This window comes from Eumetopias jubatus, unplaced genomic scaffold, assembly GCF_037043125.1.
Source record: "Eumetopias jubatus isolate StellerSeaLion01/CBP00866 unplaced genomic scaffold, mEumJub1_p1.0 scaffold_3, whole genome shotgun sequence".
Taxonomy (NCBI): Eukaryota; Metazoa; Chordata; class Mammalia; order Carnivora; family Otariidae; genus Eumetopias; species Eumetopias jubatus.
Window position 1 is genome coordinate 66,132,374 of NW_028274809.1, and position 16,483 is coordinate 66,148,856.

General features: G+C 37.6%; 1 protein-coding gene across 4 annotated transcripts in view; it reads right to left on the reverse strand.

Moving 5' to 3' along the window:
- Nucleotides 1–16,483, reverse strand: part of CSRNP3 (cysteine and serine rich nuclear protein 3) — a 172,341-nt gene that overhangs the window by 64,401 nt on the left and 91,457 nt on the right. For 2 of the 4 annotated variants that reach the window (XM_088022135.1, XM_088022134.1), the window contains exon 1: nucleotides 3,472–3,649. In XM_088022135.1, the coding sequence (XP_087878261.1) occupies nucleotides 3,472–3,619 (148 nt within the window). In that variant the 5' untranslated portion in view covers nucleotides 3,620–3,649. Of the gene's footprint in view, nucleotides 1–3,471; nucleotides 3,650–10,846; nucleotides 10,865–16,483 lie in introns of those variants that run through there. The other 2 variants (XM_088022133.1, XM_088022132.1) reach the window with 2 other exon arrangements.

A 16,483-nucleotide genomic window follows, 5' to 3' on the forward strand; every position in this document is an offset into this window, starting at 1 on the left:
CCCTCTCCATAATATGAATATGGTGACCTGAGCAGACTATTTAATGAAAAGGGCACTTTTTAATTAATCATTTAATTATCTTTAAAAATTAATCTCTGTCAGATTTCATTTAATACAGTTAAATCAGCAATTTAGTAAACTAACATATTGCCAACTACCACTGATAATAAATGACGAGCTGAAATATTTTGATAACTTCTCTTTTTAAATATGTATTTTAATTTTTTTAAGATTTTATTTTTAAGTAATCTCTACACCCGATGTGGGGCTCAAACTCACAACCCCGAGATCAAGCGTTGCATGCTCGACTGAGCCAGCCCCAGGTGCCCCCATTTTGATGACTTGTTGGACATCATAAAATAGGTCTATTTTCTTTAATAGGAGAAATCATTTCTGTCAGACTTAACTCATAAAAGCTTTTACTACTTAGCTGCAGTATTGAATGATTTAGCTGATCACGCCATTTCAATCTGCTGTCCACATATACAAACACAATTTGAACTACAGTTATCATTTTAGTTTAAATTTAAAACTTGTTTGTTTTAAATTAATAAATATGAAAAGCCATCCATCTTTTTAATACCTCAAAAAATCAAATCATTTTCAGTGTTTAGGGTGCCATACCATTCCTTGCCTTTATGCATACTAGATTTTCCCTGACAGTATAAGTTAAGATTTTGTGTTTGATTTTTCTTAACATTATCTCATGAGCATTTTAAATAATTGTCATAAGGTCTTCATAACTATCATGAAAATAAATTGTATAAGTCACCATAACTTAAAGCATTTTCCTTCTCTGAGACATGTTATCTTTCCCTTCTCCACCTCCAACCCCCATTTTTTTTAACCCCCGTTTTTGGTACTAACCACTAACATTTTCACTTATGTAGTTTTCCCCTTGTTTTTGATGTTTCCCCCTTCAGGTAAATTATCTGAAGTACAGACTTATAGATGTGAATATTATTATGGCTCTTATATTAACCCAGTGCTTTCTAAATTTCCCTGCCATCAGTCACAAAGTATGTACCTATGATTTATACTGTGACTTTCACCAGCACTTAGGTATCAGTAGTTTTTATTGGAGAGAGGAGTGCTAATTTCATGGAGATGAAATTTCTGTGATTTCATACTAATGGAATATCATTAGGATTATTTTAGTCTGAATTGTTATTATTATTGTTAAATGTTTTTAAATGTTCGCTAATCATACTTCCTATTGTGTGGAATGCCTTTGGGGGTTTTCTAAAAAATTTACATGTGTTTTTTATTAAATTAAATATAATAAATAATGTATTTATTATAAGTATTTTGCAATGTGAGTTTTTTCTGTTGTTGTTACTTCAAAGCTCAGGTAATGATCCTACCAAATGTCTGATAGATAAGCAATATCCCCATAATTTGATTTTTTAAAATTATCTATTTAATCCATATGGAATGTATTTTGGCTTATGTTGTGAGATATGTATCTAAATTACTTCTTTTTCAAATTCTAACACCACAACCATTTATTAAATCCTTCTTCCCTTTGCCATTGCTCTGTAATGCTCTTTGCTTTTACATTAAACTCTTACATATAACATGTTGAGATTTTTCTATACTTTCCTACATCTAGCAGAGTTTCAAAAAAGATAAGTTATATAATTTTCTATTATGATTTGAGATCTGGAATGGCTTTTCAACATTTATAGTTTCTTTTTAAAAATATACCTCTATTCTCATTAGCTTATTTTCCCAAACAGATTTTTATCATTCTATCGCCTTCTAAGAAAATGCCCTTGAGGATTTTATTGATATTATACTCATATGTATAAATTAACGTGGAAAGCTTTGATAACTTTATCTTTATATCCAAAAACATAACTCATCTCTTTACTAATTCACCTAATTCTTTTATAATTCACAATAAACAACATTTTAAAGATATGTCCAATATTATACAATTAAGGGGAAGCATGAGGTAATGAAAAAAGTGAAGACTATGGAATGAGACACGCACATACACATATGTACCTAGGCTCAAATCGTGTGTGATATTGGGCAAGATGCTTAGCCTCTGAGCCTCAGGTATTTCCTCTTAAATTGAAGGTAGTGGTACTTACAGAATTGATGCAAAGAGTAGGGATAATGTATATAAAGCTATTGGAGCATTTATGTACCCAAGAAATGTTAGCTATGATCATAATTTCCAATATAACATGTGCTTAGTAGTTAACATTTTACCAAGTTCTTTCATGTATCTTATCTCACTTGTTCTGTTGATCTTCATGAAATTCCATCAGATGATCATGTTGTTGCTATTATCACTATTAATATTAAGACCAAATAGGTACAATGCATCTTCTTTTAAATCAAAAACAAAACCTCACCTCATATCATCATGACATATGTAAGTGTATTTGCAGATCCCCTACATTACACAACAACCTTGTCCCTGAATATTTTATGGTTTTTTTATCTGCTATGATCATTGTAATTGCCCTTTCATTATATTTTCTATTAGTTTTGCCCGTTTAAGGCAATGCTTTTGATTTTAGTGTGTTTGTTTCATACTCAACAGTTTTATTGAGATTCTTATTACCCACTTAAAACTATTGTTAGTTCTTTTGGTTTTCTGGGTTGTCCCATTTCCAAAGTAAATTCTATTTTATAGATCATCTATTAATAAAATATAGCCACTTAATTGAAAACTGGAAAAACTAAGACTAGTTATCTACCGTGGTATCATGATATAGTAAAATCTTCCTGTTGGAAACATAAATATAAGAAGATCTTTTAGCTATTACTAGTCAGTTTCTTTTAACCTGTAGATTGTATTACTTTAAGAATTTTTCTCATCAGTCCTGCAATCTTCACAATACTTTTCATGACAGGAAGGGCTCACGTTACAGTGTGGCAGAAAAAGGAATCATTGAGAAGGCATACACTCTTTTTTTCTTTGTGGGCTTTACATATTGTTCTTGAGGATGAAGGATAAAAGAATGGGCGGAAAGAAGTATAAACTGCATGCACTTGACCACTTGGGAGAGTTTTGCAGCTTTCTCATCTCTTCATTCTGGCAAGCTCTTTCTCATCATAACCTAGACCTTCCACTCCCAAATGCATCCATTTTCTCCGCTCCCCCCCCGAATATCATTTCAGCTATGGGAGGATACATTTTTGTGCCTGGACTTGTCTTTCCCTATCTACTCTCAGTAGGGTGTTTCCTTAAAATTAATAATAATAAAATATCATTGTTTTCACTGAGTCAGTTGATTAACACTGTCAAATAATCCACTGCCAAAAGCAATCCAAATAGAAGAATCTACCCCTACCTCAAAGAGATTTCATTTTTACTTAATCATGCCTTGTTTGTAGTCAATTACAAAAACAAAACAAAACTAGTAATAAAGGTTTTAAAAAATGACCAAGATAACACAATTATTTTCACTGCAGAACCGGACAAGCAGCTTCAGGTATGGTTTCCGTACTCACGGGGAAAATGATTCGAGGTGGATGGATTGACACTGTCCCCACTGTCAGCACTTTCACTGCTGGAAACTTCATCATCTGATTCCCGAACAGAAGAGCAGGGTGAGGAGCCGTCAACTTCTTCAAACTTCCTCTTTAAAATTCCGCTCATAGCTGCAGCGCTGTCACATGTACCTGTAAAAGGAACGAGAGCAACGAAGCATTGAAATATTTGACCGCTAGATGTGTAGCCAAGGTCTCCAGAGTCATTTTATGTGGTTTTATTAAACATGAGCTGAGCCTTTCCTTGGAAGGATCACTAAGCACGTTTACTTTTTGTAATATTTTCAAATTAACAAAAATTAAATTAAATACGAGCAACTGGCCATTTGGTTACCAAAATGTATCATTTTGTTAAAGACACAGTTCATTTTAATGTAATATCTCTATTCCTTTTTTGTTGGTAAATTGAGAAAATCCACCTGAGTCATGAAGTTCTATAATGAAAAAGATGCCAACGTCACCCAGAGTCCTAAATGATTCCTGCCTTATACAAAATTCATGTGGAAGAAACACAGATAAGTATGCAAAAACCTCAGAGTCGAGTTTTAAAATGCAAGAACCTAATTAGCTGAACACAACAAAGCCTATGAAATCAGTTCTAAATTTTAGGTAGTTTCCATTTCAATACTGCAATAAGATGAGATGTGTTCCCAGGACCCCTGGCTATTGAAGCCCTTGCCACGGTTTCAGAAACTTCTAAGGTTATTTACCTGAGAGACAGCGCTGAGTGGGAAGGGGGAAGGGTGGGAGTGGTTTCTCCTAAATGCTTTCTCTAGGATGAATGGGCTTTTCTCTCTCCTTGGGCTGTCCTTCTCCACCTTTCCCATTTACCTTGACGTCTGCACAGTCAGCTAAAGAGCATCAACTTTCCTTGCAGTGTAAGGATATTTCGGGGAATAACCTATATATAAATTAGCTTAGATATATACGTACATGGTCTTACATTGCTAAATTAGGTTAACTTCGCTGAAAGTATTACTAAGTTGACTCCATGTATCCCATCTTCCATCTTATTTATGTCAGCTGATTTTAACTCTCATTTGAGTTTGTAAAACCATCCTCTCCTTTTCTTGCCCGAGTGTAGCCATCAGTCCTGTTGATCGAGAGGAGGCAAGACTTAAAACTATTCTCGATACTGCCCTCAGACATGTCTGAAATCACCCCTTCTCTGTGCAGATCACACAGCAAGCAGCCTGTCCAGGTCCCTTCAGCGGAGCCAGCTCTCCAAGGTCTAATTCTCTGGTTTGTAAGTGGGCTACTTGGATTAGCAGCATCAGCATCACCTGGGAGGGAAATTGTGAGAAACGCAAATTCTCGAGCCCCACTTCAGGTCTACTGGATCGGAAACTCCCAGGAGGCAGGGCCTAGCACTCTGCATACTCAAATTGGAGGACCACTTGTCTGATTTCTAGTCTTCTCTCCAGCAGCTCCCTTCCTAGGTACTTCTTTCCTTGGGGGTGTCCCCATACCTGCCCTAGAGTGACATAACCCAGTCTTAAAACCTAGTCAAAATCTCTTCTTTCACTATCCCTTGTGTAAAATTAAGTATAGTATTAGATGTCTCATAAGTATTTATCATTATTTCAATTTACTCATCTAACTACATGTTCAGTAACTGGTATGTATATACGCGTGACTCCTTGGGTGGAGCAGGTGATAGGAAAGGGAGTAGAACAGGTTACCTGTCCTCGAGGAGCACACATCCACTGTGCTGGCTCCATCCAACTGAGAGTACTCCTACTGCCTTGTTTTACCAATCCATGTCTTTTGCGTGATTTATATTAACAATGGAGATAACTGATAGCCCTAAGAAGATGCTGCACTGTCCACTCTCTGAGAATAAAATCTCTCTTCTGACTCTGATTTTACCGCTATTCAAATTAGCATATTATTTTCTCTATCTTAAAGAGTGTGAAATGCATAAAATGTTCATGCATATCTGAGCAGGGCAAGAGGAAAAAAAAAGATATTTTAAATAAAGTTCTTGCAATAAAAGTAGGAGAGGATATAAATTTTAAAATGGTTCACTTCAAACAAGATGCAAAGTAATGCATGAGGGAGAGACTCCAAGACAAAAAGTAATACAAGATGGGAACCCATGTTTAAAAAGTACATTTTTATAATAAGGTATTGCAATGGGAACAGTTAAAAACCATATCCCTAAGCTCCATTTCCTCGTCCCAGCTTCCTTAGGAAAGGCAGATGTCTCAAGAACCAAGGACACTCAATTGGACCGCAGGGAACCATGTTCCAATATGGTAAAAAGTGGTACTAGGTACTCGTCTCTTCAGAAATGAGAGGGGAAAGTTTTGGAGGGATGATAAGGACATTGAAAAGTCTCTCTTTCTTTTTGCTGTTATATTTGGGACTGGCAAGCAAAGGAGTTGAAGGTTAGATACAATTTCTGTCTACATCTTTGAGACTGAAAGAGCCTGAGCTAGACACAGCTCGAAGGCAAGAAGAAACGTCTGACCGCTTAGTTTGGGATTAGTATGTAAGCCGGAAATTAAAATTTCAAATAATTACAGAGGGGCATAACCTTAACATATGCCACCCATGATGCTGGTTAAGTGCCGAACTTAACCAGTATTGTTAAGTGCAGGAAGCAAGTGTAACACTTGTTTAGTTGCATTGCCTTTAAAAAAATACTACATGCGTGTAACAAGAAGTCACAACAAATTAGGAGGGTGAAACGACCCACTGCTTACGGGAATGTAACCCCTCGTCTAAACCCAATGGTGGGGTGGTAAAAAGAGCATGTGGTTTTCTCCTACATCATCTACACTATCTCACCAGGGAGGAAAAGGATATGAGAATTTAGGGGAAGGCCCTGTTGATGAAGGAGTTGTGTATTCCTGGTTTGCTTGTACCCTGCCCTGGTTCTCTCAGAATCTGAGGATGACGGTACATGGCTAGTTAGGTACAGATGCAAGCGAGTAGAATGAATGCCTGTCTTACGGCTGCCACGGCCCCTTAAATACCCACTTGCCATATTTTTGTTCCTAAAGATGAGGCATAATTCAACTTCATGGATATGAAGCCAGTGAAAAAGTGGTCAGCGTTTCAGATTGGCTTTATATAGCATCAAAGCCCAAAGAACAGAAGATAAATCTAGACAGGCATTAATTTGTTCTAAATATGAGAAGCTGAAAGTCTAAGCCTCAATAACAGCCATTTTAACACAGCTACTGTTTTCCAATTCATGAAACATATGCTAGTCAAGAGCATCACCATTTCTCATTTGGACTAGGACAAGAGCTTCCCAATTATTCTCTCCCATCCACTACTGTTTGCTTTCAGTGTGTTTTCCAGGTTGCAGGCAGAATGATAAATCTAAAATGCAAATCTGATCATGTCAGTCTATAGCTTAAAACTCTTAAGTGGCTTTGGATTGTCTTAGGATGAGTCCAAAATCCTCCCAATGGCTTATAAAGTCCTTAACAATCTACTTTGGCTAACCTCTTCATTTTCATTTTGAGCCACTGCCTTGTTGTCACTATTTTAACTCTAATAATCTTTCAGTTTCTCCAACCGGCCGTTTCTCTCTGGCCTCCCGGCCTTTTGATATACCATTCCTTCCGATCTCCTTTCTAATTTGTTTTCCCATAGCACTTACCATCTTCTAAGTCCATGTTATTTATTTATATACTTCGATGTTTATGGCTTACCGTGTTCATCCCCTGCTAAGAGATACAACGGCAGGGATCTTTGTCTTCTTTACTGATGTACCGACAGTCTAGAATAGCGCCTTACAGATTATAGGTGCTTAATAAATGTCTGTTGATGAATGAATAAAAAAACCCTTCCATTTCTATACTTCATCTACTTTATCAGTGTCTGCTTTCTCTGCTAGTCTGAAAGCTCCATGAAACAATCATGTTCATCTCATTCACCACTCTATCCCTCCTGACTAACAAAATATCTGGCATTTTTGATTGAATGAGAATCAAAATGAAAGATGAAATTGACCTCAAAACGTCATACAATTTTTTTTTTTTTTTGCTTGCAAGCAACCCAAAAGCAAATTCTAGCTAACTTAAGCACACAGACATCTGTTGGAAAAATACTGAACTAGTTCATGCAATCTAAGATCAAGCTGAAATCCAAAATTAAAGGAATGCAGGAATAAGGACATCTTCTAGGATTACGACTGTAGAAATTCCTTGATCTTTCGTCTAGAGCACCACTGTTACCGGGTTTAAGCCCAGGAACTTCTCTCCATGTCTCACAGTTCAAGTTTAATGTTCCAAGGAGTAAGTAACAGTTTAGCCCATCTTGGGTCAGAGGTCAGCCCTTTGATCACTCAGCTGCATGGCCAGAAGGCAAAGAGCCATACTCTTAGGTACTACTCCAGAGAATCTCACTCAGAGGCCTCAATAAGTTCAACTGCATTTCAAAGCCAGTGTTTTCTCCTTGTTTAACACTGATTTATCTTATTTTTTCATTTATTAATATAGTCTATAAATTCACCACTTCGACAGCTTCCCCTCTCCCTGAACCCTCATACGCTTCCTTTTGCCACGTTTAATTAATAACCACTTTGTTATAAAACTCTAATAAGCATCTTGTGGTCTTGGATATCCACTATTCTTGACTAACATACACTACTGCTCTCAAATTTTTATTAGATGTAACCATTGCTCAGAAGCCTCTGGGCACATTTAATGAAAAAGTAGTAAAGAAGTATAAATGTTTTCAAATCTCTCCACAAAAAAAAAAAAATGTCGATGAACTACACTAGATGTTCTATGGTTATAAGTGCAATTCTTTTGTTTAATGTATTTCTGGAAAAAAATATCAGAAGCCAGAAGGATGCAGACTGAAGTAAGTGGGAGAGCTTCGTTAAGCATGCCAAATCAAGAAGCTGGATAGAAATGTACATTTTAATGCATTTGGAAGAATGACGGAAGCTAACTTTGGATATTTGTTGGAATCTTGTTCATATCACTCTCTTCTGACAGCGTAAAAATTTCATAGCTTTCATAGGTAGCTCATTGAGTTCTTACTATCCCACTTATATTCACCTACTGTTTAATCCTGTTTTCTCCTTTCATTCTGTCCTGATTTCATAATGCTTTGCTATGTATCATAAGGAAATGACCACAGAAAATATGCCTTAAGAATATCACTGGTCCCCAAATTCTGAGGAGTGAGTGATCTGATTTGCAGAACCACTTCAGGGTTGCCAGGTTTAGCAAATAAAAATATAGGACAATTAGTTACATTCGAATTTTAGTTAAAAAAATAAATCACCTTCAAGATATATCTGTACTTATTATTTGTTGTCTATCTGGAATTCAAATGTAACCGGGCATCCTGCATTTCTGCTGACAACCCTAAGGGGTGCTCCTAGCTCTTGAGGAGAAAGAAGAATGACTATGAAATGAACAAAAACATCTAAATAAGAAATGCCACCCACCAACTGGAACTACCATACATGAATATTTCTGCCCTTTACTAATCAGATGAAACTCAGTAAGTAAAACTTGAAAGGTCATTAGGGTGAATAATGAGTTTATCAAGCAACTGAAAAAAAAAGGTGAGGAGGTGGGTAGTGGTTAATAGGTTAAGAGCAGGTCTGGCCTATCACTGGTGCAGGAAGAAATGAATTGAAAAGGAAGTAATTTTGGCATGGCAAGAATTTCTTTCTATGAGAATGAGGAGGTCTTTTTAGTGAGATGCTGTCTCTTCCCTGGCCTGGTGAAAAAAAAAGAAAAAGAAAAGAGTGGTGAGCTGTGAGTTCCCAGTTCATCTGACCTGGTAGGTCCTTATTCCATGGAGGCTGCTGAGACCAGAAGCCTTACAGGGTACTCTCTTAGGGAAAAAAGGATGCACCTGGAACCCCTCTGTTCACTTTTTCCTGGGGGCCTGGGTTTATCCTCTGCATTGCTTCCTTGCTAGTTTTGTAGTTACCTCAAGTGAGGCTCATCTTTAACTGCAAGGGTCATTCACAAGGACACTTGCTGTCTTGGTGATGTGGCATACATCAAGGGGCATGTTACCTTGCATTACAACATGACAGGGAGGACATTTCTTCATGATTTATCAAAGAACAAAATCATTTATTTTATGATCTCATCAAATTCTTCCAATAAGCACAAAAAGCTAAGAAACTATGATAAAATTCTACTCCAATGACTTTGATAAGGTGAGGCTGCTGGCTTCAATCAATGATGGGCCTGGGGCCCAGGAAACACCAGTGTGAGGATTAAGTTGCATAGAAAAAGAAGCTTACTTTTTTTTATTTTCTTTCAGAATGGAAAGCAGTTTTGATGTTTCTTCTAGTTGCTTCACCAAATTAATGATGAGCTGAGCAGCATTGCAAACAGGTTGACAAAAATACTGGTGTGTGGCTCATCTGTGATAGCAGGTGGGAAAAGCCTAGCTGGCAAAAGCAAGATTATTCACAATGTCACACTTCATCAGCCAGATTGTTGCTGGGCCAGATAGAAGATGAAGAGGACAGTTGCTCAATTAATGGTGTATAGGTTTTATTCCAATATTTAAGAAAGCAGAGATTAGCTAAGAAAAATCATACTCTGTTATTTTGAATTCTTTGGTGGGATATCTTTAGTTATCTAGATGTGTTCCTAACTATCAGGATATGATTTTAATCAAGTTAGTTTGTATCAAATCCTTTTCATCCCTGATTTTTTTATTTTTATTTATTTATTTTTTAAAAGGTTTTTATTTATTTATTTGTCAGAGAGAGAGAGAGAGAGAGAGAGAGAGCACAAGCAGGGGGAGCAGCAGAGGGAGAAGCAGGCTCTCCGCTGAGCAGGGAGCCCGATGTGGGACTCGATCCCAGGACCCCGAGATTATGACTTGAGCCGAAGGCAGACGCTTAACCGACTGAGCCACCCAGGCGTCCCTCATCCCCGATTTTTTTAAGCCATGAGTTTAAGTAATCTGTAATCTGTGATGTTCGCCCTAAACACTGACATTACTACTGCCCTGACACTATTCTGTTAATCAAACACTGATTATGGACTAAAGTTTCTGCTGAATAAGAAAATTCTTATTTTAAAAAGTTGGCATCAGATGTTATGCCTTGAACACATCACTCCACACATTCTCAGAACTATGCATTTCTCTTATTAAAAAAAAAAAAAGAGGGGATATCTTCTTCCACAATACTAGGACCATTTCTGCTTTAACCCATTTGGCAAGAAATGAACATATCTGCCGCCAAGAGGATAGGGATTTGGCAATGACTTCACAAGGTAAAATCCTGCAAGGTGTTTCCATGGGGCACCACCAATGTGAAAAATGCTGCTGGTGGCTTGCCAATCTGGGAAGCGCAAGTTGGCCAAATACACCTCTCTTGCCCAGGTGCCGGCTTAAGCCAAGAACCCTGGGGGCACTCCTGTCTAATGAATATTTTTGTTGGAGAAATGATTGCAGGGTTCCCCAATTATGTATGAATTTCTCGTGCCAGAGTTGCCTGTGACCTTGAGTTAAAGGTCTGAGTTATTTTATGTGCTTTGGATCTCAAAATGTTTGCAGCTTGCTGATTTGTAGCTTGCGAATTTGATGAAAGAAATGAATGCTTTCCCCAGAAAAAAAGTGCACATAAGCACAAATGCATGCCATCTACCCATGGACTCCGTGGTTAAGGACCTCTCCTCTGGTGATTTATAACATTTCTCCAGCTTCGGTGGTTATGCAGAACCTGGAGAAATGATTCATTGTGAACACATTAGTTCAAGGTATCAAAGAAGTTTGAGAATCTGTTGCCTCCTATCGCTTTTACCACCAGGGTCATCCACTTCCGAGGGCAGGGGTCCTTCCAGGTCTCTCAGTTCCTCCTGCCATCTGTGCTAAGGGGCCTACTGAATCTCAAGGGGACATTCCATACCAATTTTCGGGGTTCTTTTCTTCACTGTTCTCTTGGCTACCACCTACTACTCTAAAACTACTCCAAACTGACTTCCTCTGGAACTTTGCAGCTTGGTGAATGGTTCTAGGTTGCATTACAATTTCCCCCAAACATCATCTGTCTTTCCTAAAAGGTAGACTGCCTTGTTCCATTTATAATACCAGTTAGCTTTTAGTGAGCACCTACTATGGCTAGCCCCTTTGTACCTATTCTCTCTATTCGATTGTTCTCCCAATCCTGCAAGGTAATTTTAACAAAGGAAACCGAGATTTCAGAAATCTAGATCACCTTCCCAAGAGATCTGATCCAAACTTTCTCTGAAAAGTATTCCATGACCAGCACTACACTGCAGGTTAAGTGACTTCTCTGCATTCACAGCACGTGGTACTTATCAAACTGTATCGTAATTGCTAGCTTACCTGCCATTTTCTCACACTTGACCGTAAGGTTCCTCAGGGACTGAATATATACTTCACTGCTTGCTCAGTAAATGAATGGTCATCAATTTGGAGTCTAATCCTGGATCAGCTACTAACAAGTGGCCTAATTTTAAGTAAGAGGATTACCTCCTTGGGTCTCAATTTCCACTTCTGTTAAAATAAGGGGCAGACATAACTGGTAAAAATAGGCTCTGATGCAATGCATTTCCCACTACCTGGCAGTAAATGATAATAGCCATGGCCTCTATCAAAGGTGGGTGCCTCTTAATTGTCCATACCCACTTCCCTTACTGTATGCAAATGCCAAGGGCTAAATTGACTTACACTTTGCTGATAAAGACCTTGCTGATGAAAGGCTCCTCCACCATTACTAATGGAAAAAGTGTTCTTTATGACCCTCTCTGGTTGGGGGGACCCCAAGAAGCTTTCCACATTACCTGCCATTAAGATTAGTACCAATATAAGAAAGACAGAACTTGTTTTTTAAATGCCTCTTAACCCTAAACATTGATCACTAGTTGGTATTTGGCAAGATGGCATCCTAGAATACATGTGAACTAGAAGCCCAAGTCCTTCCCTAAAGTTAACTTCCACTTTAACTCTTTTACATAGCAAGAGCAGAGAAAACTAACCAAGAACATGATTAGGCTTTTAAAACTATTGAAAATTGATCAAGTGTCCATTGTAAGCCTATTTTTCCTACTCTAAGAAAAATGCCAATGAAAAATTTATTTTATGTGCTTGCTATTAAGACTAAAGAACAGTACTTAGCCTAATTCCTTGGATGAATAGCAAGACTTACTGCATTAAGGGGGGAAAAAAGACCTCACATACGTAGAAGAATTTAGAATTATTACAGTAACACTGAAAGACAACATTTTTTTTTCTCCCTAGCACTTAAGAAGTTTCTCTTCAGTCTTTTAGAAAGCTTCTGATTAAATAATAAAGTAGACTAGCCAGTGTAGATCAAAGGGTATTTAAGGGATATGATATCCTTTTACTTCAGAAGAATCATCAGAATAGTCCAAAGGGAAAGAAACCTTGAAAACATTTTCCTCATAAAGTACTCTAAAGTGGACATCAGGGTAATATACGGCCACGCTTTAAGACCATACCCATCCAAGCACTGTGATCCTGCCAAAGACACTGTGCAAAAAATAAAGGAGATTTAAAAAATTGGAATAAGTAGAAAAAGGTACTTTGGGCATTCTTTAAAATGAATCACCACCGGGGGGTGGGAGGGATGGGGTGGCTGGGTGACAGACATTGGGTAGGGTATGTGCTATGGTGAGCGCTGTGAATTGTGTAAGACTGTTGAATCACAGACCTGTACCTCTGAAACAAATAATACATTATATGTTAAAAAAAAAAAAAAAGAAGAAGAAGAAGAAGATAGCAGGAAGGGAAAAATGAAGGGAGGGAAATCGGAGGGGGAGATGAACCATGAGAGACTATGGACTCTGAGAAACAAACTGAGGGTTCTAAAGGGGAGGGGGTGGGGGGATGGGTCAGCCTGGTGATGGGTATTAAGGAGGGCACGTACTGCATGGAGCACTGGGTGTTATACTCAAACAATGAATCATGGAAAACACTATATCAAAAACTAATGATGTAATGTATGGTGATTAACATAACATTAAAAAAAAAAGAAAAATGAACTAACAAAAAAAAAAAAAAGAATCACCACCTTAGGCAAGATCTAAATTTTTACTACCTAAGGCACAGAACAAGTTTTCAACCTGCAGCTAAAATTGCATTAAGGAGTAATTAGTAAAAATAATATAGAGTATAAGATTAAATACCTGGGTTTTGAAGTCTCAGTGAAGGTTTGACTGGCACAGATTAAAACTGGTTCACAACAGAAGTCACATCAAACTCATACAATTTTTTCAGAAGGTGGAAACTCACTATTTAGAGAAGTTCCATCATTCAAACAAGTTTTACAAAAGCAGAGTCATGATCCTCCTCCCCACCAATTTACCCAACATTTGTTATTCATGTACATATATCAAAAAGCCCTTCTAGGAATGCTACTAAGTTTCTTTTGAAAAACTTTATGATAACATCAATTGATACAATATTTCTAAACATCCTTCTGATCTGGAGGAACTTTAAAACAGTAAACCCGTGACACAAAGATTGTTTCATGATTCAGAGAAATTAGCCCTTTTAACTCATTTGTTAGAATCAGACTCTTTATGCTGCATTACAGCTTGGATGAGCAACTACTTCTTGGGCATCTACTATGTGCCAGGAGCTCTCTATAATTGAGAAGTTCATAGTCTGTGGATGAGACAGGAACTCTGGATGGAGGAGAGATGAATGACTAACACCTTAGTTGTAGTCAACATGGAACTGGAAAAAAAGTAGAGCAAAGGCACATTGATGAGGATTTTTAAAGCAATAAAACATATAAAGTGAGAGCTCATGAAAGTACATACTGCCACAATGTATGTGAGGATTTTTAAGGAGATTGTGCTTCCACTTGGCAAGATTCAAGGTACCTATGAAGCCACATATAGCTTGAACTTTGATGACTGTGGTACTGCCTTCTCTACTTGACGCATCTGAATAGAAGATGGTACTAGGGAGGTATGACCTCCAATAAACTGCTCATGAGTTTCTATTTTTGGAAAACAGGTCTCTTCCTCATCTGCTGAAATCTAAGATGTTTCATCAAAAGTCTCTGTAACTACAGGCTTAAGCTGAACTTGCCTTATCAGCACCAAGGAATCAACTCCTATGAAAAATATTAGCTATCCTTTCTAAGGTTCTTATTATGTGCCAGGCATGCAATATGCCATTTCATGTTCATAAAAACCATAGAGATGATGTACCCCACTGTGCAGATGAAGATGAGGCTTACAGATCCAAGTATCATGTCCAAGGCCACATGGATTCTAAGCAGCAGACCATGTCTTGGAAGTGACACAGGGTTGGAATTTAAACCTTAGCTCCTAACCTATTCAGCTTCTTCACACTCTTCTTCATACTTTGAACTCACATACCCAAGGAACTACATAGTGAAGGCATTTACCTATCAAGAAAACAACATAATATTTTCCTGGTTGTTTGGTTGTTCATGAATTGCCCTAAATTTATAAGGCACTATTGTATTAAACAAAATTACCCAGGTTTGTTGAGGTCTAGTTCTCAGGCTCTTTAAGATGCTAACAAGCAAAAGAAGACCAGAATAGGAAGCTCCCCCTCCCTCCAATACTTTGGACTAGGTTTCATTCTTACAGAATATCTTTTGACACTAAGTTCATGGAACCAACATTCCTTCACATCTTCAAAGCCCTTCACAGTGTATGAGACCACCTATTGACCTACTGGAAATGGGAAGGATGACAGTAACTCCAAAGTGTCTGAGAACAGTTAACATTCAAAAAAAACTTGCCCACATGCACCAAAAGATGTACCATGTAAAATACAAAGCCTCTTGTCGTCAACAGCTGTGACCACTTTAGAATGAACCAATGCATTTCGTGCTAAAGCGACACTGTTGGTCAAGAAACCAGTTTCTGGCAGAGCGCTATTTGTGGTTACCTTTGCTTTCTCTGAGAACCCGCAGATAATGAGATGTAAACACTAACACCTCATGAACTCACTTTAACTTCCATTTAGCTATAGATAAAGATGGCAGTAAACAATTACTGGAGCTTAATGAACATTAAAAAAAATAAGTACCGAGGCCTCCCCTCTACTTGTGATTTTGAAATCATTGTTTATTTTCAGGGATACCATTTAATTTAATCGTATGATGTTTTTCTGCACTCAGTTTATTTCCCTTCTCAAATCTCAACCTCATGTTGTTCTTTGTTATTGTCAGAACCTGGTGAGTTGTTTTGAATAGAAGTTTTCCCCCTCCTGTAGGATGATATTACTGCATAAGAATGCTGCAGTGTTTTTTATAATAAACTTGTGAACTAAGAACCCGGGCCTGCTAGCATGGCATTAGCTACCTTGTATATCTTAACACATACCTTGTATTAGTGAATTTTCAAAGAAATGAAGATTGATGGCTCAGCTGTCTTACATTTTTTGTATGTGATTAGGGAAAATGCACCCCCACACACACACGCAGATGACTAAATACATTTCTGCATCAATATGTGGATTCATAAACTTGCATGAAGATAAAAGATTATTCAAGCAACAGCTCTTCCTAACTAGCATGGTAGTAGGAGGTAGTGAATCTCAGAGCCCCAGGATTTGAGAATGAAATAGACCACAACCTCCAAAGTTGGTAAGAATAAGTATATGGCACCAATGTTTAGTCAAATGCCACACACACACACACACACACACACACACACACACACACACACACACACACAAATTGGTCTGTGTGTTTTCTTTGGTATACCTGTTAGAGATTCCTCATTTCCCTATTAAACAAAGCAGTTTCAAGTTCCTATTGATGGCGTAATATGCCAGATTCTCATTGTATAACAAAAACTGGACTTCAAATATGGTTTTCAGTAGCCTGAATGTAAGAAAAACTAAGATAAATTTTATTTTTTATGTCCCTGTGCTTACAATACTGTGTATGTGCATGTACCAGAAGTTCAGTATATAGTTAAAGTATGGAGGGATGTTTATCTCTCTCCCTTTGCCTGCCAAAGCCTAAAAGATTTAGAATTTAATGTAA